At 39.8% G+C, this 25,890-nt stretch overlaps 1 protein-coding gene across 1 annotated transcript in view; it reads right to left on the bottom strand.

Moving 5' to 3' along the window:
- Nucleotides 1–5,882: 5,882 nt before the first annotated feature.
- Nucleotides 5,883–25,890, bottom strand: part of LOC103763104 (lipase member M) — a 32,073-nt gene continuing 12,065 nt past the window's right edge. Inside the window, exons 3-11 of the mRNA XM_008929822.2 lie at nucleotides 13,913–14,024; nucleotides 12,669–12,786; nucleotides 11,798–11,996; nucleotides 10,973–11,082; nucleotides 10,159–10,295; nucleotides 9,497–9,643; nucleotides 8,385–8,456; nucleotides 6,974–7,045; nucleotides 5,883–6,118 (exon numbers count right to left, since the gene is read on the bottom strand). Coding sequence (XP_008928070.2) covers nucleotides 5,885–6,118; nucleotides 6,974–7,045; nucleotides 8,385–8,456; nucleotides 9,497–9,643; nucleotides 10,159–10,295; nucleotides 10,973–11,082; nucleotides 11,798–11,996; nucleotides 12,669–12,786; nucleotides 13,913–14,024 — 1,201 coding nt within the window. The 3' untranslated portion in view covers nucleotides 5,883–5,884. The remainder of the gene's footprint in view (nucleotides 6,119–6,973; nucleotides 7,046–8,384; nucleotides 8,457–9,496; nucleotides 9,644–10,158; nucleotides 10,296–10,972; nucleotides 11,083–11,797; nucleotides 11,997–12,668; nucleotides 12,787–13,912; nucleotides 14,025–25,890) is intronic.

Here is a 25,890-nt window from a genome sequence, read left to right as displayed (position 1 = left end):
GCCTGTCTCCTTTCTGTCTTAGAAATGGCTGTCCACAGTGCAAATCTTGTATTGGTCATGGGGAGGTGAGATCTTGCCCTTTCCTGGGTTGACTGATGGTGCCAGATTAGCTTTTCTGAATAGAAATTGCAGAGTGCAGTTGACCTAGTACAAGTTTATGTCCACTCCACCTACAGTAGGAGTAGGAGATATTGCTTCCAGGCTTTAGTCTTTATTTTCCAGAATCCAGGTCCATGAGAGCGGGAACGCTGCTCTCTGTGACCTTCCCAGACCTTGTTTTGACATGAAAATTTTGACTTGAATACAACCTAGGAAAGGGAAGAACAGATTCTGTGACCCAGAAAGTTACTGAGTGTGGGATTATGGGCTAAAATTGTTTGGAGAGCAAGAGAAGCGCTCACAACTTCAGTGCTCCTTGCCTACAAGACAGCTGGAGGGGATGGGATTTGGGGATGGGATTATTCTTTCTAAAAAACTGTACAAAAAAGATTAAAGCATGAAGCTCAGTACTGTGCTCACACATTCTGGAAAAGCTCTTATACATCTGATTTTTGCTGTATGCTGTGCTTGAATGTGGGAGGAGAGAATGAGGGCTGTGAAGGGAAGAGTAGCAGCCATTCTGCATGTGTATAAAGACCATAAAGATCAGGCAGGAAACCCAAATGTTCAACAATAGAATCCATGGGACAAAAGGTACACGTAATGCAGTGTAAGGCTTCAGCTCATCAAGGTGTCTTGTAAGATTGCCTCACCAGTAATGACTGGGGACATTACTGGTCTTGTGAGCTTGGTCTCCTTAGAAGAAGAGGATATGCTTCTGTGACCATGGTGTGTTTGTGTTAGTTCACCTTTCTGTCCATCCCATAATTAACTTTTGATGTAATTGTCAAATATCTGCCAAGTTCAGCACTGAGATACAAGCCTGTAAGGTAATGGGGTTCACAAGAGCTCCTGAGGACTGTTTGTCAGGGAAGGACTGTTCAACGGGGTTTAGCCTTGCATGAGGGGAGGCAGGCTGAAGGCAGATGTTGTATGTCCGGCAATCAGCTGAGTAGTCAGCAAGAGTGAGCAAGTCAACTTTTCAGTGTCCATGTAGCTTCAAAGTAGCTACAGCATGCATGGTTTGTGAGTGAATTTTGTAGGACATGTGTCTGTTGTACAGTTTTCATTAGGAAGTTAAGCAGACCCAGGAGACAAGTCTTTCTTAAAGCAGGCATTAGACATGGAGAATGTAATTTTTAATGAAGAACAGAGGTTCTCATGCAGCCACATGTTTATTGAGTCTGCTTCTAGCATAAGTCATCTGCTATGATGAGATATGGTGCTCTATGAAGTTTATTTGTACTTGGAAATGTTCAATATCAAGATCAAGAGAAAATAAGAAAGTATTCCCTGTCAAGTAATGGGGAATATGAACAGGATTTGTGGGAATGAGAGAGGGGTAACCAAGAGATTTTTTTAGTCTCTAAATGTCCTTATAGGAAAATATGTTTTGACTTTTTGTGATATTCAATTTAACCTTTAAAATTGACTGAACAAATTTGAAGAAGTTAAATCTCATGAGTCATCAAACAGTTGAAATGAGGCAGCATTTGGAAACACCCAAAACTTTAAACTTGGCATCAAAACACATTCATTTGATTCCCTTTGTATATCAAATACTTCTTAATTTCTGTTGTCAAAACAGGAAACCTCACAACTACATACTCAGGCAGTGCAACACTCTGTTTTGCTTTCTGCTGTTTTGTTCTGTTCTAGTGGGAGTAAAATATACCTCTCTCATTTGGGAATCTCATTTGGGAAGAAAAAGTTCCGCTCAGCTTGTTTCCAAATCACTACCAAGATTAGTTGTGGCAATGCAGAGGCTAAATTATTCCTCTTGTTAGGGCAAACTTTCCTCAGTGCACTCTGTCATCACCTGGCTTAGCTGGCATGGCTCATGGACTTCCAGGTATTCACCTTTTAAATGAGACACAGAGGGCTGAGTACTATCAATGTTGGCAGGCTGCTACTCCCTTAAGCTTTGGGCATAAAGACAGGAGATGTGAGCAGCTGTTTCCACCTAGTGAGGTGAAATAACTAAGTAACTACTGGGCATGGTAAACTGTCATAAAAGAACATGCTTAGATGAAAAAATGGTCAGAAAGAGAAATGCTCTTCAAAGTTCTTTAGGTACTTCTAAGATTTAGTGAAACCAAACTGTTATAAAAGAACATGCTTAGATGAAAAAATGGTCAGAGAAAGAAATGCCCTTGAAAGTTCTTTAGGTACTTTTAAGATTTAGTGAAACTAAGATAAAACCCATTCCGAAATTCATCCTTCTACCCTTGTGCTTTAAGAAGTCTAAAATTTATTTCACAGAAGCTGTAAGGCAACCACACACCAACCAGAAAAGCGACTGTGACTAAACACATATGAGAATTTGCTGCCTTACTCACTAACAAAACATACATGTGCATTACACGGCAGGAATGGGAGGTCCAGATTACACACACTGTTGCAATTCTGGGACATTCATTCCCTTGTTCTCAGACTGAAGAAAACAAGTAGAGAAAAATTAAATAGTTGCTCTTTTTCTTCCTTTTGTGCATGTCAAACTTATTTGCCTTCTAACTTGAGCAAAGAAGCACCTCTGTGCATAGCAATAAGCTTACAGATGAGAGAGGCAAACACTGTCTATTTTTACAACGAACTGCATAAAACCAAGACAGCACATCTTTGTGGAGACAGGCAACATAGAAAGAGACCATGAACACATATGTACAAGCAACTTACCTCTGCTTTGACTGCCTTGCTTGTGTCTTCTGCCACTGTGCCTCGTCCGTCTCCACTAGCAGACTGATTCACTGGCAGAAACCTGCGCAGATAAAAGGAAGTCAAAACAAAATGAGCACTTCGGGGAAGCAGCTGTGAGTGTCATGAGCTGGCAGCATGTATTGTAGAACGTGTTTAAGTGCTGATTTGGCAATGCTTCAGAAGTGGGGAAATCTTTGTGATGAAAAAGATCTTCCGGTTTAATTCACAAACCCAAAACGCACTATGGAGCAGGAGAGTTTACAGACTGCCTACAAATCAGTGGTTAGGATGTTTAGCTGGGACCTGGGTGTTCCAGTTTGCTGGGGCTGTGGCAGACCTTGACCAGTACTTTGCCCAACTGAGGGGCTGCTTCAAATATGATCTTTTAAGATGAAAATGAGGAAGTGTCCAGCTTCTCCCAACACAGTCTCTCAAGAACAGTCTCTGCTATTGCTTTTCATTTGTTTATGTTAACTTTGCGATTCCAGACTGACCTAAATCTGTTTCCCACTGAGCATCACAAGTCATGAAACACATCTTATTCTGCATTTATCACACTCCAGCACCAAAGAATGCTTGAACACAACATACAACCTTTCTCCCAGTGAGGGAACAAACAAGGGGTCTTGTTTATCCCAAGCCATTTTCATCAGCTCTGAAAACATGGTATCTTTGGAGATCTTTGCCTAATGGCTGAATTAGTTATAGTCAGCCTGAGGGCTCAGTCCTCACTGAAATTGGTTTGATGACCATGGGCAGAAGGACTTGTTCTGTGCCCTTGGGCAGCTGGGCTATAAACTAAGCAGAATCCTCCTGTGTGAGGATCAGCCTGTTCAGCCAATTCATTCACAAGTGTCTTCAGAAGAACTTGTGTTTCATCATGAGCTGATGAGCATTTAGAAGAACACCAGAAGAAAGGGGTGCATTCTTGGGAACACCATTGCAAATGATATGATACCTTTGACTAGTGGGGGAAGGAAAAGAGTGAAATAACAGGTGTCAGTGAAGGCACAGTAGCAGTTCTGCTTTACATACAAAGTAAATAATGTTGTTTGGGATAGTGAAAAATGTAATTTGGTATTTTCTCAGTAAAAAGCATTATAACTTGGCTTCTCTGATGTCTGTAAGTGACAACAACTTTCATTAAACCATAAATTAATCACTCAGAAGGACTTCTGCAACATGATGCCTCATCCCTCCTCATGTCCCAAGGTGAGATCAACAGTCCCCACAATGTGTCCATTGCTGTTTGCCCAACCTACTTTTACTGATTTTCCAGAAAATTCAACACCCTGCCTTCTCTATGGTGTCTCAGGTAGTAAAATAGCTGTACAGTTGCAAGCTCTTTCCTAGGTGACTTTAAGGAATGCTCTGGCTACTTTCACATATATTGCAATTTCATTTACCATTGAAAGTATGGAAAACTTATAATGCAAGCCTCAGTCCTCATACGTTTCCCCTACAAGCAGTGAGAAAGAGTGACTCTCTGAAGGGTATTTGACTCCAGGAATTTGTGTTTGGTGTAAGGAATGTCCTTGTCTGGAGGAGAGCTGTTTTGTTTGGATCAAACTCTAGTTACATTTGTGAAGCAGAAGGAAACAGAACAGGCTTCAGTAGTGGGCTTAGAAGATGAAACAGGCCTGTTGTTTGTTTTGGAAGGGAAAGGTGCAGAAGTGGCAACAGCCATGGTTAATTTGTTTGGCTAATGAACCATTACGCAGAGTGAGGCACTGGTCTTTTGGTCATACAGTGTCACCAGTGAACTGTCTTAGTCTAACAGCTGTACCTGCCCTGGATAGCATCCCACACTTGGCCCACATTAACATTTCATTCAAACGGAGAATGAAGCTGTCATGCTGAAAGGAAACCCCTAAATGCACTGTGTTTCTTTTCACAGTGAAGTTAATGGCATTTTATTGTGGAGGGATGGTGACCTATAACGCTGTAACCTAATAACCATGGAGGTTACCCTTCAACTGAGTGGTTTTGTGCAGTAACTACCTCTTTGAAAGAAGATTGGTAGAGTCATAGTTATCCTGAGAAATTAATAGGATGACAGTTTCTTCAGCACTGTTTTGAAAGCAGCCCTTTTCAGTAGTGGTCAAAGTGCTCTAAATACCCATGGGGTGGAGATAATGGATTCTTTCTAGCAATGTTTGGGTGCTTTTCATTTTAGTGTTTAAACTCCAGAGAGGCTGCTCAGAGCCACGATAAAGGTCAGAACAGCTCAGCTGTGTGGTAGCCAGTAGCTTACATGGGAAATAAAAGGAGATGTGAGATTCCTGCTGGGTTCAGGGTATAACTTTGAACTGAAGTGTCCTGTGGAAGTGTTGCCAAAATAAAATCGGCTCCTTTCTCCCACACTGGAAAGATCATGTACACAGATCCTGAAAGTGTTGTCAGCAGAGATAGAGTTTGTAAATATTTCCCTATCTCGGGGTGGGCCCTGAACCCAAGTTTCCCAGCTTCCAAGCGCATGCTTGAACCATGAGACTGGCTATTGTTTTCTGTTGGGTCTCCCTGTGTCCCTTGCTCTTCCTCATGAAAACAGTGAGCAGTCCTGTTTAAAATTAAGACAAATCATCTTCTTTTCAGGAGTGAGGGTTTTTTTGTATTAATTCAGGTTTTGCTTTATGGTTATCATCTCATTTAATAAGAAAATTAATAAATACTACAACTGTTAGAGTTAGTCTTGGCTTACACTATGCCTTTAAATAATTGTCAAACCAATAAACTGAGAAATAACACGAAGAATGGAAAACATCTTGAGATCACTGAATGTATCCAAAGAAAGTAAGTGCTTTTGTTACTGTTACAGCCTAAAGAAGAGACCAGGCTGCAAGCAAACCCTGTCCTCTGTTAGCAAAGTATGGTTATCGCAGAATCTAATCTGTATCAATCAAGAAAGTATTACAGAAAATTACCAGAAAATATGAAGTGCACTATCAGGATGCAAAAAGCATTGGAGTGACAGGGGGTGTGCAGGAGGAACCCTTTCTCTGCCTCCAGATGCAACAGAAGGTTTTTTTTTCATACCGAATGAAAGTGAATATTGTTGAATGAGTCAGGTAAGGCTACTGGCTGTGGGTTAAGGATACTTCTGGATCAGATCAATAATTTCATTGTACACATGCAAAGGTGCATCCAATCCCCAGATAAAATCCAGGTGTGCCCATTCAGGAATCTTCTTGTGATAGATAAGCTTCTTAGTTTTAGACAGTAAAATGGCCGCATCCTTGGGATCTGCGAGCAAGTCTTGTCCTCCAGTCCACACTGCAGTTGGTACAGTCATCTCTTCTATGTTGTAGACAGGAGGAATAGCCTAGAAAACATGAGACAGTACAGGAATGAATGTCCAGGAGACAAGGATGAAAAGGATCATGGAGTGGCTTCTGTAGGAGGAGAGGGAAAGTAGCTTAGGACTTCTGAGTTTGGAAAACAGAGGCCAGAGCAAGTACAGAAGACTAGATTATACAATAACAAATAGTATGAAGAAAGAACACAGGAAGTATTTATCCCATTACTTCTCATAACACAAAACCTAAAAGGTACCCAGTGACTTTCCAGGAGCAAGCAAATTCATGTCAAACCGAAAGAAGTTGTGTTTCATGCAAACCATAATTAAAACATGTAGCTCATAATGACAGGTTGTTGTGGAGACCTAAGGGGTAGGAGGGTCAAGGATGGGATTAGAGTCCTGAATGGAGATGTCCCTCAGAGTCTTCTTGAGGAAAAAGTCCTTTTGTCTCTGGCTGCCAGAATTTAGGAGTGGCTGTTATTTCTTCAGTTGTACTCTTCCTAATATTGTTTCTGTGAACTCTCATGCATTGTCAACTGTTTCAGATCCACTAGTAGGTAAGATGTCTCTATTCTTTTCCATTAATTTTCTTTTTCAAAATCCATTTTATATAATCTCTGCCCTTACTTCCTCTTATTCCCATTGATCATGAAATTAAAAAGTTTTGCTCTTCCCTGCTCTCTTTCTTCCTTTTAAAATGTATTAAATTTATTATTTCCATTAGTGCTTGTATGCTTTCTCCACTAACCTCCCAAGTGAAAAGTAGTAATATTTTCATCTACTTATATTTTGAAAATATGTCTCCTCCTACACACTTGCTCTCTTCCTTTGTGCTTCTGTGATGTCCAAGGGTGGTAATATTGTTTCACCAAAACATACCTGTTGGTACTTTTCCATGTTCTTCTTTGAACTTCCCCAGTCATAAGCTTGGAACTTCCCCGAGCGGGCCACCTAGAAGGGTGAACAAGAGAAGGGTAGTTATAAAGCCATTATTCAGGAAGTTTGTGCGTTCTTTTCCTGCTGAGCCTCTGACTCCAATCTAAAGCCCCAACAGAAGTTCTTCTAAGAGCTATGAAAGAGCCAGTAGTAAATTAATTAAAAATGTCAAACAGTGAAAAGGAGTCAAATGTTTTTGTCAGAACCAAAAAAATCATCTCCTCTGCAGAAAGACCCAGAGATGTCCTTGCAGGCAATTTGTTCAGGTTGGAAAACTGCTAATAACAACTGCCTTCAGCAAGTTCCCCTCACTGCTACTGTCTTGTCCTCTTCTGACAGTTGTGTTGCCATCACTCAGCTCTATGAGTGGCTCCATCTTATGTTTTCTCTTCCCACTCTATTTTAAGTACAGAAATCACCATTTCTAATTCTTCTTATGTGCTCCTTGGCTTTGTCTACAGCATGGATTATTACTACTGTGAGAGACACCTTCAATGGGATCTTAATATTGAAAGTCTGTTGGCTCCCTGAAGAGTAATAACAGGAAGGACAGTGAAGACTCAGGAATATTACTTCTGCATGTTTGTGCTTGCTAATCTGTGGTTAGATGCTGAATTACATCTGCGCCAGTTTACAGAACTTCCCCCACTGTGTTTTTGGGACCCTTTTTCTTTACAGGTCTAAGTCATGGTTACAAAAGCAACTTCGTCAAATCTAATATCTTATTTGAACAGCCAAAACTATTGTTTAATTTTGAGTAAATGTCTGCACAGATGTCACTCAGACATACCCATGTGTTTGCTGTGCTGAAAAGTGCATTCACACTCTTGCAAGCTCACTGTGCTCAACGCTGCTTCCTGCGGTGCAGCCAGGAAACCAGCCTTGCTACAGGGGCTTCTGTGAGTGAGCCCAGGCTTTATGAATCCTGAAAGTGTGAGCCCCAACACAGAAAGGCAGCTCCCATCAGCATTGCTGTGGCAGGAGTACTGTGGCAGTACCTTGTAGGTATGGGATATAAAGAGTCTACTAAATAAAGAGTTTACTATTTATGGTTATATTGCTGAGAGCTTTGAAAGCAAGAGATGAAACTATGTGGGCTTTTACTAGTAAAATTGATCATTTACATAGCAGCCTAAGTCCTGCTCATTTCTTCACTCCACACTGGAAATATGACTAATGTCTTAAGCGAAGTTCTGTACAGAACTGTGGACATCATTTATAAAAGGTACTAGATACCCCATAAGTTACATGTGTCTCCAAGAAATAAGCCATGGCTTCATAACAGGATATCTCTAAACCTCTCTATTCACCCCAAGGTGAGTATGTATTTTGTCTTCCAGGGGTTTGCTCATACCTGACTCCAGTGGACTATGTTCTGCACAGAAGTTCCAGCGGAGGTTTGGGCAATATACACATTGATTCGGTTCTGAAAGAAAATACTCAGTGAGCACTCTCTTCTTCCATTCAGATGTACATCAAAACATCTGCTACAGCAGTGTCATGGATTGATAAAACCAATAGAAAATGGGCTTGTGTGATTAGAGACTCCTTCAGATTTACTCCAGATATGGCAATGTGTTAGGTTAAGAGTAGCACTGGAAGAACAACCCCCAATCAGAATATTTTCCAGTATGACTGAGAATCTAAAAGAATCTACAGGTGGAAAGTATAGAATAGAAAGTCAGCAATTTAGACCCCAAACTAGGTGAGTTTTTTTCAGAAATCTGTATCAGATCCTATGTGAGAGAGCATCACTCTAGGACAGAATAGCAAAGGGAAATGTAATTGCCTTAGGAATGCATGACTATTTGAAAGAAAACACACTCTAGTCCTGCCAGGTTTCTTAACAAGCTGCTCTGCGATCCCTCCTCGGCAAACACACTCTGAGGCATTTTTTGAAAAATGCTGGAGCAAAATTTTGATGTGGTCTGACCTAGAGCTGAACATAGCATGAGGTGCCCAAGTATGTCTTAATAACCCCCTACAGTGTCTGCCAACTCTCTCTCAGGTATCCCCAAGGTATCTTGTGCCTCTGGGCATGGGGGAGGACAAGGGGAAATATATGTGCTCCTTACTCTGTTGCAAAGAGAAAACATGAAGTGTTTTTTTTCTTCTTCTGCAGTGTGCCAGCATACTAAATATTTCTCATGAGACCAGTGGCAGACACAGTATGAACCAGGAGTAAAATGTGCCCTGGGTGAGGTCTGGCAGAAGGCAGACTACAGAATTTTGGGGGGCTCTGAGCAGCTGTTGACTGCAGGGATGCTGCCAAGTGCTCCTCTAAGGAGTGAGGCAGTGGTCCCCTGTTAGTGATAGGGCAATCAGCACATACTGCTGTCCAGTAGTGGGGACTGTTCCCTGCAATGTCACACTAACAGAAATTCAGGATTTACACTACAGGACAGAAGGTGAGTTTTGGGAGCATAAGCTTAAACTCTCAGTAGAGCTGGCAAGAGTTATACATACCACATCAATGTTTTTCAAGTTACAGCCACCCAGACTGAAGAAGACACTTCTACAAAGGCTGGCAAAAGCTCGGTGGCTGCAGACAGGGGCTATTATCCTTGTTAGACCCTCAGTCTGGGGAAGGAATTCTCTTTTGCCAAGCATACCCTGTGAAATACAAAGTATCACTCACTTAAGAGTATACATTGTTCCTCTTCTCCAGCACTGTCAGTGGTTCTTGCTTGCTTTTCTCCATTTGCCAAATGATGTTCCCACAAACAAGAAAAAATAACTTGGTTTTGCATTGCATCAGCCTTCTTGGGCATTACTCAATTTCTGTTACATCACTTTTAATGAAGAGATACGTTAAACATTAACTCCAATTCACAGTTAATTTTAAGCTTGCATATCAGTTGTGGTTTTGTCTACACAAATCTTGGACACCTTTGAGGGTCTGCATCTCTGTGCCTTTCTGGGTGACCCATCCCAGTGCTGCAGTATTGTCTTCAATAGAAAGCTTTTCTTAATGCCCAGTCTGAACTTTCAAAGGCTTCAGCCGTAAGGTAAACCTACCCACATGCAAACAAGTAGACTTCGCAAAGCCCGGTACTTTCTGTTTAACCATTTTAAGAGCTGAATAAACAAGTATACAGTTAAACAGTCAAAACCAAGATATCACATACCCTGAGCACTTTTTCAGGAAGGTAGAGGAGTTTTGTGGCAGGGCCTTTAGCATACTTGATAGCAGTGACAGGTGCCAATGCAAAATAGAGTTTGATTTTTTGAGCCAGCTCTGGCATTGTTGAAAATGCAATGAAAGCTGAGAAAACAAAAAAGATGAGTTAAAAAACCATTGTTTGTACATTTCCTTCATTATTAATAAATGCTATTCTGAAACTTCAAGCCTACGAGCAACCTTATTAGTTGCTCAGAGACTATGGTTCAGTCTAGATTTATGTGAAATCCCTCATCTCCATGAGTACCAGCTTGTAGGTTTTTTCCCTTTTTGGAGAAATTTCTATATTTTGCCTTTGCAGCTTTCTTGCAGGCCTGTTTAAACAGAAATGTATACTTCTGATGTATATTCATGCATTTCATATAAGGAGAAGTTGTTTTTCTTCCTGTCAGTCCAATTTCATGTTTTCTTTTTTTGTGTGTACATCCGGTCCAAACTGGCCAACTTCTCTGTCTGTACTCTCATCTTCCCATTTTGTTTATTTTGGTCAACTGACCAGATGCTGTTGGGCACACCCCTGCATCTTGGAAAGAACAATTTTCATGGTCCACAGTAATTTCCAGTATAATTTTAAGTTGACAGACTTCCAGTAGCAGTGCATTTGGTCCATTACATTTTACTGTCTTTATAATAAATGTAAAATGTGTTTTTCACACCTATAAAGAGTAAATGAAAACCCCAGGTACATTCAGTAGCTCAGTATCTCAAATCACATTTTACTCCTGTTTTTCTGAAGCATTCATCTGTTGTGTGTAACTTACCATTGGTAGTACCTTGTGAATATCCAATATAGTACAACTTTTCCTGTCCTGTTTTCTCCACAATAAAATTTATTGCTGCTGGAAGATCAAACCTTGCCATCTCATCAAAACTGCAGTCAGGAGATTGAAAGAGAGGCATGCATAAACGAAAAATCAGACTTTGAATTGAATTCCCAATTTTATTAATGGCCTGTCAGCAAAGAAACAGTCTGAACCATTTAGTGAATCATTCATCTGTTTTTGGTTCTGTGTTTTCCTGACACTGGATATGGAAGATACTATTCAAGATTTTCTGGGGTAATTTCTCCCTTGACTTTAACAGAAGGACCAGAGCTTCAAGAAGTGTCAGGTTGAATTGTAACTGAATATACAGAAGAAACAGGTGATGATATAATAACAGAACTCCTTCCTTGGAATCACACATTTTATACAATTTGGCATTAAAAAAAAAGGTCTGTTTCCAAACGGTCATTAAAATAAATGTAAAAATTATTTACATTTTTCCTTCTGCCACTTTTGTGATATTGTAATATACAGACTAATGTTTTTAATAGCTGCCAAAATTGCCTCCAGGGCATAGGAATGGCTTGGAGATCACCTGTGCAGGTTCCTCTGAGTTGCTCTGCTGCTATGCCTCTAGTTTGAAGAACCTGTTCTAGCAGTAATTAAAGCAGTCTCCCTTACTATTATAGTTCACATGCACGTATAGGGGCACCTCAGCAAAAGTGAAGGTTAAGAATGCTTTTTAAAAGGTAGGATTTTTGGCCAGCTGAAATTAATATGTGAGGATGGGCAATGGATATGCCCTTCAATGGTTCTGTCTACCTGAAAGCCCAGAATTCATCTTGATCAATGGAATATTTTTGATGCTTTCTTGACCAGCGATTCCCTCTGCTATTTCCCATCCAAACGTCAAAACCAGCATCAGCTAGCATGAAGCCCAAGCTGTTGTTGGGCAGGTTTGTGACCCAGTTACTAGCATCTCCCAATAATCCATGCTGGAGAAACACAACAGGTTTCGAAGCTGAAAAAGCAAATCAGAAACAAAACAACAATTCATAACTTTTTTTTCGTTTCCTTGTAGTTGAGGGATATTATTCAATACTGGGATTTGTTCCTGCATCAACTAATCATAAGAACAAAACATCCCTGTGTGTAAGAGAGAACTTTTAAGCTTCTGTAAGGATTTACAGAAAGATCTGCCTGACATCTAACTGGGCGCCCTCTGGTCATTGTTTGTGTAGCTCAGCTGCTTCAGCTTGAGATTCTCAACTCTGATACAGAGAATGAAGGTGTGGGATTGTTTGCAGAGGTTTCCTTTACTCAAAATATGAATCAGTCACTGATATTAACCTCATGTAAGCAAAACCAAAGCAAAATTAGAAGCCAGAACTGCTTTCTCGTAACAGGCTGATTAGGCAGATTACAACCTTTATCCTATTTTTATTTTTTTTTAAACTTTTACTCATCAACTCTTATTAGGAGGCATATGCTTCATATTATAATGGATTTTTATTATAAATAGGTATATTTGACATTAATTTTGTAGATCTTGCAGGTTGTTCAGGGCAGCCTGAACGCTCTTAAAATTTCACTCATGTATACAAGCTTTGGTGGACATTATACAAATACAAGGTATCACTTTTTAGAGCATGCCCTATCTAGGCTGGTCTTGTGTCATATTAAAGAACTGTACCTGAGCTTCCTTGATTCTGAGTACCATAAGGGATTCTGTTAATGGTAATGATATAACCATCTTCTGTCATCACTTCATACTGCTCGCTGGGGTACCCTTTGTAAGTAATGAGCTCATTCTAGAAGAGAAGGTACAAATGCATTTGCTTGCAGAACTCCATTTCATGTATTACATGCATAAGACAGAATGAAGAAATGTTAGAAAGCAGACTGGGCATTTAATCTACATATATTAAGCATCTGAATAAAGCATCATCAGACTGGATATTGTAACCCTCAAAAAACCAACAAATTTTCTTTATTGTTTTTGTAATATCTAGGGTTTTACCATTCAGTTAAAATATGTCGTGTAAAACTTGTATTATACTCTTGCCATGCAATCATCACAAGATCTTGCATTCTGATGATAAAAGAATCACTATAAACTCATAGCAGGAGTTTATGAGCTGAGATAAGGTGTGTTGCTGAGATGAGGAGCTGCCTGAGTGCAATGCTCCTGGTCTGCTGCAATGGAAGCTGTAACCAGTTTATTTAAACTACCTTCAGAGAAACCCAGAAAGCTTCACAACTACCCTATTGTGAACTGCATAGATTCAATGAGTACTACTGAGAAGCTGACTACATTATGAAAAAAACAAGATCGGGCAGTTGCATAGTCATGAGGGAAATCACTAGCACAGCCCATCTTAAGATCTGAAGTAAATATTTTTACCCAGTAACATTCAACCTGTTTTTTACAAAAGAGAGTTGTTTTTATAACTTGTACTCAGAGAATTACTCAATGTATTCTGTCATGCAGGACAGAAACCCCAAGATTTTAAAAAGTGACTAAAGACCTAAACAAGTTTGCTTGGTGAGAGGTGTTCTTCTGAAAAGCTGGCCATTTCTGATCTATGCTGGTCACCACTAGTTATTTAGAGATTTCTTTGCTGATGAAATGTTGACATTCCAGATGGTCATTCTTTCAGATATGCAGATAGTACCAGCAACAGCAAACTGGTAAGTGATGTGTAAAAGGAAATTAACTCCGGAGATTTACTAAGGAAGGGTGTTTGCCTCAATTTCTATCAAACAGAAGATGTGCTGTTAGACATGCAAACAGAAGAGAAGAGAAAGCAATACTATATACAGTGACTACAGAGGATAGGTCAAATAAAGCAGCTTGTTCTTTCTAACACTTAGAAACCTCTCTACTATAAGACATGCATTACGTCCACCCTCAGGTCACTCCACCAAGCAACTTACAACATTCATAAATGCTTCAGGATCCACAGCTCTCTCCATTCTTCTCAGTTCTTCTGAATAAGTAATTCCCTGAAACAAACACATCACAGCAACAAACAGCCATATCTTCTCCCTGCAAAAAGCAATACATTCATCTGTCAGTAGTCCCGCTCTGCACTTGTAATCCAGACAGGTCCCTGATGAGGGAAGTTCTGCCTAATAGTAAATGGAGCCAGTCTGGAACACTCTACTTGTTAATTAAACAGAACAAAGCTGATTTCAAACACCTATCTGAGGGAGTTTGGCAGCAACCTGGGTTCTCTGCTAATGTGTGGATCAGGATGTTGCTCTTGATAGGGCAAAAATATCAATGAATCCAAGAAAAGGAATAAAGCTTTTGGAGAAACGGATTTCACTCATTTGTCTGAGAAGTAGGTCACTTGCATTACCATACCACACATTTGTTCTGTGGATGAATTTGGAAACATTTCTGGCTAACCCTGGAAACAGGTGTTATTGGGCAACTTGTAAGTAAAATCAGTCACTGTCAGTGAAGTTTTCAAAGTGCAGACAAACAAGTTATTCGATAGTTAGCTGAAAAAAGCAAAGACAGTAATAAAAAAAATAAAAAAGTAAATAAAGTGAAAAAAGTAAATATCATTTAATCGAAAACTTAAGAACCTTAATAGAGCAGTTACTTATAGTTGCCTGGTGAAAAGTATACAAAACTGCTCAATGGCAAAATTTTTTCAACTCTGTAGGATGAGGATGGAGAAAGGAAAAGAAAACTTTGCTAAATCTAATGCTAGGTAGAGACTGAGTGCAGGGACATCCAGTTTTGTTCAGCAAGTAAGGAACAAAAAAACCTGAAGGGTAACTATGTTATGTGTGCTTAGATGCACACGTAACAGCTCCACTGTCTGTGAAGACCTACATACTCACAGCTCAAAGAAAATGCAGTGTTTGAATCAGCATCCTCTCTACATGACACAAACCCCTGGAGGCCACATCTGAACTTCTGTTGTCCCAGTAACAGATCTTTAAGCCAGACTCAATTAGTCAAAAAACCTACTGCATTTACTGTTCTACTAATCAAGAAGACTTCTAAACTTTTTCTCCAGAATAATATGATAGCTTATTTTTTTCTTATGACAGAACAACAATTTATATTCTAACTTCGTAGTACTACATTCTGGTACAATCTGTGTGTTGAAAATACTTGGCTCCTTTTGCAGAAAAAGGAACAGACATTTAAAAAAACCTGTTTTACCGAGCTAGACTCCTTTCTTCTGGTTTAAAGATGCTGCTTTCTTATTCCCTCACTTTCCATTTTCCCATACCTCTGCAGCTATCCCACAGTTACCTAAATTCATGGTAGGTGAGCCAGGCTACTTCTCTTTATCCAAAAGGAACTTTTAAAGAAATTGCCATATGGTCACATATGAGCCATATGAGTTACAAACAAAACAACACAATGAAATATATTTGTTTCCAAATATTAAACGAAATCATCAAGCTCAGGTTTGATACCATCTTTTGCAGCTCCCACAAAGTCTTCATTAGTTTTGGATCAGAAATAACTGAAAGCATTACCGACCTTGTGTCAGAAGTCATGAGTTTGGCTGAGCAACTGTGGCTATTGAAGAATAGAAACTCAATTCCTGGCTGCTAGGAAGTTGTGCTGGGTAAAGATGGCAGTGAAATGATGGTCATGCACTGCTTTTTCCCCAATCATGCAGCACCTTGACAATAAGTAGCTATTTCTTCCCCACTCCTCATTCCTTCTACTATCATTTCAGCTTTTCTCTAAAGTAGCACCAGAGAGAGGTGACTCCTTTTATCCTTAAACCTCGTGCTTTCCAGCTCCTTAGCCACAACAACTATAACAAGGCTCTTTTATTATCACAGATTGCTGGATTTTTAAGGAGAATACCAGCCTCTGTGGAGTGGCAGAGCAGGATCAGGAATTTTGAAAACAAATATATTCATAGATATACCTTATCATGCCTAATGAAATTGTCAATAAACCTGCAACAATTTTCTCTTTTACTAACAACCTACCAATTCCAGCTTCTCATGTTATCCGGAAAGGATGGAAGGAACTCTGACTCTTGATACCTCTACAGATGCTATTGCACATATTTTTCTTTTATTCTTTTAATGCTCTTGTTGCTGTTCTATAATTCTACATTGTTGCAGGAGTGGTTTCAGGACATTTTCCTCTATTTATATTTTCATCTCTTAGATGGCCATAGAATTCAATAGATTTTTTCTAAATGAATAGTTATGAAACTAGTATGCTTTTCTATAATCTGTATGGACTCAGGAAACATTACCATAACGGGCAGACTTGTGTCAGTGGTCTCAAGCATACTGGGAGTGGGCCAATATTGTCCAACAATGGAAATTAAGTAGGTAGTTCTGAGTAGACAGTTATGTCTTCGGGATAGTGGCCTTTGTGAGGCTCTTTTTGTGGAGCCATGTTTCACCACAGGAGTGGTGTCTTCACTACAACTACAGTACAAACTTTGCATGATTGAGTTGAGGCTTTTTTTTTCACTTATGTACTCTGGTATAAACTTGGTGGGTTTTACATTCTGCCTTTCCAGCATGGTACTTTTAAATCTTTAAACTAATTATTCTTTCTTGTTCATTTTGCTATACTTGTTTGTCCAAATATTCATCCCGTCTTACAGATACTGTTCATCCACATAGAACAGATCAGCTTAAACACTGAGATGAATGTTGAGCAAGGTTTTGAACAGGCTTTGACATTTCTATTTGTTTTATAGCTTGCATGCTTTCTTCTTCCAGTACTGGCTGTTGTTAGGACTAAAAATATTTAATATATCCTTAAAAGTTATTTTCTTTAATATTTACAGAAAGAAATATGAAAGAAAATCTCAAGAGAAGACTTGTTCCTACAAGACTTGTTATCAGGCCTTCAAAGAGAAATAGAAAGATCTGAGTTCAGTTTCTGGCAAGGAATTAGGAGAGGAAATGATTTTCAAAGAGCTGGTTTAGGACATGGAGTGTTTTCAAATATTGACTCTACACATGGGATGGGGTGCTTTTTTTGAATCTTCTCATTATTTCCTTCCATATACTCTAAGTTCTTTCATCTTCCCTCTGAGAAAAGCAGGTTTTCCCCTTTTTAAAGTCTCAGTGTCTTTTGAAGCTTGACATGAATTTCATGAGTGAAGTGTTTAAATGCATACTTGCCTTCGAGTACCTCATGCTATTCTAAGTCATTAAGATGTGCTATTAACTCGTGGTGAACAAAGCCAGCTTCATTCTTTAGTGCAAAGCAATGCTTCAATGACAAAAATAACTCAGTAAAAAAAATATTGCATGAAAGGACAAGGTATAAATGGCATAATACCATAAATAGCAAACTATTGGATAAAGTCATTGCAGGTTATTGGCAGTACGTGTTTGAAGCGAGTGTTTGAGGTGGGGAAAGAAGATGAACAAGAGTGGGTATTGGGCTGATTTTCTAAAAAGATTAGACATGCACACTGTTGTAAACTGAGAGGTTTCAGGGGAAGTTACTCACATTATAATCAGGTGTAGAATTAAGTGGAAATGCTTAAAGGTTGAGATGTTGCTGTGAGAGGTGTGGTTGCATCTTCACAAATGTAGTCATATGTAAATGAACTTTTAACTGGTCTCTCTAGGTGCCCTTATATAAATAAGTGCTTCTGTATAAATTGTTGACTACACACTCAGTTTATGAAAGTCAACTCCTTCAGTGCTCCTTATGGATGAAAGCCCCAGCAATGTCCAGCATATAATTGCTAGCATTTTGATGTTTTCTGTAAACTTTTTGCTCTCCCCATTCTCTCCTATTTTGGGAATTAGACCTGGCTCTGGAAGTGACTTAGGAATGAAAGATATTTGTATACAGCTGAATATAGCAGTTCATCATGGATCAAATATGTCCTTTTGGCTTCTTCATCCAGCTAGTGTACGTACTTATCAGAAACATTTGGCTATTTTAAGTATGTTAAGGAGGGCCTTTAAGGGGAGGTATGCTTTATTGAGAGACAGACTTGTTTTTGTGAAAGCTGCCATCCAGGAGTCTCCAAGGGAACGTAAAGCAGCAAAAAACAGAAAGAACCCCTCAAGCACTCATATGGCTTTAAAAACATTTCATGCCATAATGGTGCAAGCAGTTGCTTCTTGAGAGTGAGTAAAGCACTGAGAACTAAGAACAGGGTCTAACAGTGTGCTCTCCACAGTGTCCCTGGGATAATACAATTAATAATGCAACAACTGCCCTCAGCCACCTGCCCCATACTGTTGCCTTGGCTGGACCACTGTTGGCCCCCAGGACAGGTGTATTTTGGGGGGTGAAGGCAGACCTTCCCTATTCAGCAATGGACCCTACAGGTCCAAACAGTGAAGGAATTCCTCCCAGTGGAGTCCACACAAAGAGAGACTGGAGTGCAAAAGCATAAAGCACTAGTGAGAACACTTGCTGAACACTAATGAGAACAGGATGGAAGATTCTCCTCAGCACTGTCAGGCCTGCAAAAATATTCCTGGTGCTCATCATCAAGGTCAACGGCATGGGCTGGCCTGTGGATTTCCAGCAATGAGGTTGAGTGGCACAATATTCATAAGTGATGAGTGAGGTAGCTCTGAGCTGGCACTTAGATAATTATGAATCTTGGGTGTATAGGTATAGTAAGAAGTGTCAAAAGGAAAGGTTCATGAAGGACAGAGAGGGCTGCATGCCTGCCTCTTCTGCTCACACTCCCAGCTCCTCGTCTGGGAATGTCCCAAGTAGTGTTAGCCTCCTGCCCAAGCACCAGTCACCCATAGAAGGGGCAACTTGCAAATGAAAAGCTCAGCACCGGCCTTTCTTTTAACTTATACAAGGAAAATACAATTTGTGAAAACAGCAATTATTTCTACAATACTTTTTGGCTGATGCTGAAGTTTGTGAAATGTATGGAAGTCAGGGTTTCTTCACCTCTGAGGGTGGATGAAGTCTGTGTTGCAATTTATAAGCTTTGCATAACTGTTCAAATTGTTTTGCCCCACAGTCTGCAGGTGTAATTTTTATCTCTTTGTTGATTTTGTAGTAATGTAGTAATGTAGTAATGTATAGAGTAATACCTCATCACCCCCATAGGTATCTATTGTAATTAGAGAAAAAAGGAACTCACAAATCTGCCTACATGTGTGGAAAGATGAAAATTAAGTATGCTTTATTTCTCTTGCAGTTGTTGCTAAATTAAAGTCTTGGAGGGGCGGGGAGTGGTGAATTCAAATCCTCTGGGAGAAGAACTGGAACCAGTATGAGCACTATGCAGGACTTAACGCTCAGTGTGCACCCGTCAGTGCTAGTGAGTGTCCTGGTGAGCATGAGCCATTAAGCTTTGGCAGGCTTGGACTAATGAATGAGAGTGGGGCTGGGTCATGCAATGTGCTATGGTCAGTTTTGTGTTGGCATCAGTAGGACCTACCCAGCTATTTTTAAGGATGGGTCAGAGGGATTCTGGGCAGAGTGGCTTGGGTTTTTCTTAGAGCTAAGAATTAAAGTAACAGGTTTGCTCTGAGACAGAAGGAGGTCGCTGGGGGGGGTTAGAACAGGATCACAAAAACTGTTCTCCACTCAAACTGGGATCTTTGCATACCTGTAACTGGGCTAAGCGAGGGTCAAGCTGGCAGCAGCCTGGAGTGGGCAATGAAATTAGGTCAGGGCTGAGCATCGAGGTGGCTGGAAGCTGGGACCACTGGCTCTCTTCCCATGAGCATCTTTTTCTTCCCATGAGCACCTTTTTCTTCCCTTCTTTCTGCTGGAAAATTCTCTTCAAATATGAATTCCACTACTAATCATCTCCATCATGGTTTGTTGAATTTTTTCATGCATAAAAAACAATATCCCACTAACTTTTGCTATGTCAACAGGTTAGATAATCATAGATGTGCTTTTTCCAAATTGTAAAGCCCTTATTTTTTCACTTGCACCTTTACACACAGTAGGAATTTTGTTTGAAACAGCAAAGGTATTGCTAACTCATAGATCCAATACTTTTTCTTTATAAAGTGAAGATACAATTACCAAAACAAACTGTTGTTCTATTCTGGGTGTCAACATTAATTTTCCCTCATTGTCTTCTACAAAAAAAACCAAAAAATGAAATATAAAGTAATTATAAAATTAGGATGATTACTTTGCACTTAAGACTTACAATATTTTTTGACCTTTTGTAAGGAAAATGGAACATGATAAAAATATTTTAACCTTAGATATAGAAATGCACTTTAAATAGCACAGCTGCTTATCTAGTATAGTCTGTGTTTTCAATAGAAGCTTTCCCTTATAAAGACAAAATTTGTCTGCTGAGCCCAAAGTGATTCTTTTCAAAACCAAATGAAGAATCTACATGTTCTATTTTACTTATGTCAACAAAATATTTCATTCTTTTGCTACGTGTAGGAAGTTTACTTCTAAAATGTTAGTGCCAACACACAGTTCCACAACATTGCACAAAGGACAAATGAAACTTATGGACCACTTTCAACTCTGCTCCACTGGATGTTGCACTAGACATTCCAAGTTTTCATGAAGCAAGAGAATATTCTTTAATTAAGACAAGTAATATCAGAAAAGGGCATAATTCTGACTGTCACAAAGGAAATCCATGTGTTTTTTATGATCAGGATGACCTTTAGAAGCATTTTGTGAAGTGTCTTGAAGCAGGAAGATCCCTTTGCAGAGGGGTGTCATGGTTGTTTTGCTCCCCTGGAGCAGGTAATAGTGACCATCTGAAAAGTAGTGAGTTCCCAAGGTCTGTGTAAGAGGACACTGTCCCTCAGCAGGGATGCCTCATGGATCCATGCTCTCTGCTAGTGGGACTGTCAATCTGCAGCAGAGAGGCTCCCATATTAGAGGATGAACAGGTCTGAAAAGCTGGTAATTTGTTTTTCCTTCTGAAAGCCAACAGGAAAATTGGTCACATCTTCACTGTCCAACAAGTTGTGGTGCAGTGATCCTCGGGCTGATTCTGGTCTGAGCATCCCTACAGTGCAGCATATGGGGTACCAGCTAAGACCTGGCTCTGGCAGCATCATTTTTAGGAGCTGTACCCCTGACACTGCACCCTACCCCTCAGCTGCAAAGCTGGGCTGACACCTCCCTGCTGTTGCACTCCCTGGCACCCTACACCACTGCTCAGCCAAATCACTCTGCACTTGTTATACTCCTGTTATCTCATTCAGGTCATCCTGACATCTTGAAATAACCGGTGTCCAGGTCTAATGACTAGGACATTGGGCCACTCATCGGTGTTATTCAATCTTCTCAAGGAATTTTGGTCTCCAGGGCTTTTGTTTCTTTCCTGTTTTCCAGATGGCACCTTCAATTAGGAGGATTTTGTGCACGAACTGTCCCTGCTACTTGTCTGAACAGCTTCTAAGGGATATTTCAGTTCAAGCTGCAGTCTTGCTAATCTGAATGAATATTCAAATAAGTAAATGAAAATTGTGGCTGAAATCCTTCCTTTTGCGCCCTAAGGGATGTCAGATTTTATTCATATAAATCATAAAGACAGAAATGTCCTTATTAAATTGCACTGACAGAGACTTGTGAGAATAGACTACTGGAAATAAAGAAGTGATTTTCTTGACTTAAAAAAAAAGAAAATATCTGAAAAAAAATGAAACAAAATTTTAACAGGCAGGTAGATTCTTGGAGTTAGCAATGCTGTCAGAATTTTCATTCAATCCTACCAGAATTCTTCTGTGCTTAATAAATTGTTCCCTGAGCACCAGGTGAAGCAACACTGGTTTCCTGTCTGTACCTTACAGTTGATTGCAAGCTCCAGTTAAATATTTCCAATGATTGGGGTATCTCTCTTGCTCTTCTTCTTCCTCTTCTAATTTCCTAATCGTGCTACAGTCTTCACTGGTCAGGACACCTGTAATCTTTCTCTTGGTCAACTTTTTGTCATGCAACACATGAATATTCAGATATTTTGTGGAGGACTATGCTGTTACGAGTGAAAACCAGGAAACATGCAGACGAACACACAGACCACATAATCCCTCAGGAAGGTAGCTAAACCATCCTTCCTTAAGCCTTTGAATAAAATCACTGTATGCTTCTACACTGCTGCTGGATTGCTCATCTTCATGTTTTGAAAAGGGATTTTGTCGTTGCAAAAAAAAATTATTTTTTTTAGACTAGTATAATTTTCAAATTATAAAGATATGTACCAGTATTTTTAATAAATGAGTCATTCCAGTATTATGGACCCTCTGATATTACTAACACAGCCTGATGGGCAATGAGCCATGCAAAACTGGTATGTGATGTGTATACTGGGTACCTGCTTTTTTAATTTCATAAGAAAGCATTTGTTTCCATGGAAGGCACTGGCTTAGGAAGCACACTGAAGTCTGCATGGTTGTGCATGGTTTAATTTCAACAAGGGAGGAACTGAAATAAGACCTGTTCAGAGAAGACAGGATCCACCAAAAAATGGATGGGAGTTCCCAGTCTCTGAGGGGTTTGGAATGTACACAGAAAGATACATTAGCATTCTGTGTAGTGTGAATTCTCACCTGGCATGTTCAACACCCCGGTGGCTGTTCCGGGTGGCACAGAAGTGAACCGTGTCACCATACAGTGTCCTTTTCACACTGTATGTCTTAGCAAGGGACATTGAGGAGGGCTGTGGGGATTACCTGTGGAAGGAGACAGCCTTCCCTTTCCCACTGCAGGATTGCCTGGCTCAGCAGATCTCCCACACGATGCCTTCCCCGTGCGTGATGGCTTTGATGCCTTCTCCGCGCTGTTTGTTGCCAGTGGCGCCAGGGAGGGGGAGCAGTATCGGGCCGGTCAGCTCTGAGATGGCTTCTGTGGCCATTAGCCTGTAATTTTCACTTGGGACTGCAGAGAATTACAGCCTTGGAGTTTATTTACTAGAAATTTAAATCAAAGCCAGAGCTAGGTAATTGCTTACGGCAAACTGACTCCTCTGCGTGGTACACCAGCTGTCAACTACCAGCAGGTGAAATCATAAATACAAGGTGTATATGCACACAGAGTGTGCACATACAAATCCACTACTCACAATGGCTATTTTTTTCCCTTAGATGGCAATTCATTTCAGAGAGAATTTTGGGGAAATTTTTTTTTTTGCAGAATCACAGAATTTCAGGCACTAATCTGTCTGCTTTTTCTTTTTATTTCAATCTTTAGACATTGCTACCTAACACTCGACAAAGAAAGGAGTGTAGCAAAAGGGGCTACTCAACACACCAGTAATCAGTCCCTGGATCCAACAATAAGAAGTAACCAAACATGGGGTTTAGTGCCATTTCAGGTGCACTTGGGCATCCTGCCTGCCTCTGGGATTTGTCTTTGGCTTTCTATGTAGTAATTTTGGCTGAACCAGTTTCTTGCTAGATCATGTCTGGAGTCTGTGAAGTGTTTACCTTATGTTTTATCCTTATCTGTTAAAGATTGCTTTATTTACAAAGCTATTAGTAAATAATGAAGACTGGATTTGCAGGTAATCTTCACTTGGTTTATGCAAAGCACAGCCAGATTTTCAGGTGTAGAAGAAATTGTCCATCTGTGACAACTAATGGACACGAGTTGGTTAAACTCATGAACATCTATTGTCTGCAAAATTTATGCTATTTGTAGCTGAACATTATAGGGAAGAAAGGGTGAAAGCAGGAGGCTGTTTATGAGAAGAATTCTAAATATTTTCTCTTTAACAGGTGATGCAGACTAGGCAGTTCTGTACATTTAAAGACACGAACAAACTCTCCAGGATCAGCAGGTGTTCCCAGTTTTCAACCTTCTTCTGTATGACTGAGGTATGACTCTTTCAACAGAAACTCAGTATATCCTCACATGACTCCAGGAGTAGTAATTTTAATGGAAATTACAACCAACTTTTCAATAAAATCTTAGTAAATTCATTAATTTATAACACAATTATGATTTAAATTATGGCTCTTCATAGCTATGACAAGCTTGAAAATTACTACCATGATCATATAGGGTTTGATATTATCCTTGGAGTTAAGAATATTTTGTAGGTAATATAGTTTTTTATCCAGTTTTTGATGTTATGCAGGTTAGGCGGTTTTGGTTCAGTTGTGTTGCTTTTTTTTTTCTTGTTTCTGATATATTTGGTTTGGCATTAACTCTGGTGGTGAGGCTGCTTTACACCACTATTACTTTTCTAGCCATGGTATATTACCTTACATGCAACAGACCATTTGGCTTGAAGAGATCTGTGATACACACTGTGCTGCAGAGGTTAGCATGTGAATCCCAGAAGGTTTGCACCCAGCATGCACACATGCATTGCTGTCTGGGAAATCACAGTCAGAAATACTGTCACCGTACCTAATTGGAGACAATCATCTTGATATTTCCCATCAAAGCAATGTGGATTTACTGCAGTGACACAGAATGAAATAGCAGGGTCTTATTATGCAATGCACATTTGTCTTGTTTATTAGTAGTAGATAGGGGTGGTCATTTAGGGTGAACCTGGTTTGTTAAATACAATCATAGCATGAAGAGGCGTGGTACCTCCTGTATGAGCTGAGGAAATGCTGGTTAGCTGCAGCCGTGGCACTGTAAGGACAGGCCATTCCCTTCCACAGCCTGATGTGCCATGTCTCAGAGTCCCATCCAGTCATCTCCATCTGCACTAAGAAGTGATGCACATTGTCCTGCTGCTCTTGCCACGAAACCACACAGCGATGCTGCAAGCAGCAGAGTATTGCACAAGGTGTTCAAACCATCTCAGAATTAAAAAGCTGATGGAAAAGTTATACAGGGCAATTAATCATCATGTATCCACGTTTGTTTATGTTTGCTATATATTTGCTTTTTTTTAGTCTGCCTTCTGGTCTTTGAAGGGGAAAGAGCCACTCCTAACATATGTGACAATTTCAGTTCCAAATTCAACTATAAGTTGCCATATTTCTGCTCAGGATGAAAGAAAAAAAAAATCTCCATTTACCTCTCCTGCTTTTTGTACACATCCATTTGTGAATGATTCACCCAAGGCAGAGTAAATTTATAGACTTGTGAACTCAGCGGTCTGTTAAAGTTTCTCATGACCATTTTGAATAAATCAGATTTTAAATGTGATTAAATAGATCAAATGAAATATAAACCACAGTATAGTAAAAGAGAAATTCTACTTGGCTTCAGTTCTTCTTAGCAGCTACCCTGCACAGGTACAGAGCCATATACACACCTACTCAGCTTCACAAAAAAGTTTCCAAAGATGTCAGACTCCTTCTTAAAAGAATACAGCAAAAGGAAAATGCTATAAAAATTATCTTTCATCTTAGTAACTAATGCATTAAAAATCCATGGAATGTGTTCAGAAATATGATTCAACTTGTAATTTCCAGTTACTGTTAAGTGAAAACTCTACTTGATTAAAAATAATCATTAATGATTTTGTACTTGAGCCTAGATTTGATTGCATGCCATTCAACTTGTAATTTTCACGGTGCTTGCCTGAGATGTACAATCTTTTTTAGCAAGAAAACACTCCCATTTGAATGGCTGATCTGAATGCCAGCAACATGGAGTTACAGTCCTATAAAAAAGATTTAACACATTGCTCAACTTGATTTTTCTTACACTTTTTTTTTAAACTGTTTTACTGATTTAGCTGTTTGTGGGGCAATAACTCAAATAATTACTTTTTCAATAAAAGTATTGAGTAACAAAGGTTAGCTTTTGCACGGCAGTTCCATGCAGTCCTGAGTGGCTGTATGAGCGTCTCACAGGTGTGAGCCACACAAGAGTGGGAGCCACAGAAGATGCTCAGGTGGGCAGGCAACTGGAGCTGAGCTCTGGGGATCTCTCTGCTGTCATTTACAGCTATAAGCAGGTAATAAGAAAGGAGAGAGTCTGTCCAGAATGGCACACAGGACACTGTTTCAGGGCAGAACCAGCACAGTGGCTGCAAGAGAATTTCATGGCAGTATAAATTCCA

This window comes from Manacus vitellinus, unplaced genomic scaffold (genome assembly GCF_001715985.3).
Source record: "Manacus vitellinus isolate BGI_N305 unplaced genomic scaffold, ASM171598v3 scaffold_15_pilon, whole genome shotgun sequence".
Lineage (NCBI taxonomy): Eukaryota > Metazoa > Chordata > Aves > Passeriformes > Pipridae > Manacus > Manacus vitellinus.
This window is presented reverse-complemented; position numbering and strand designations above follow the sequence as displayed.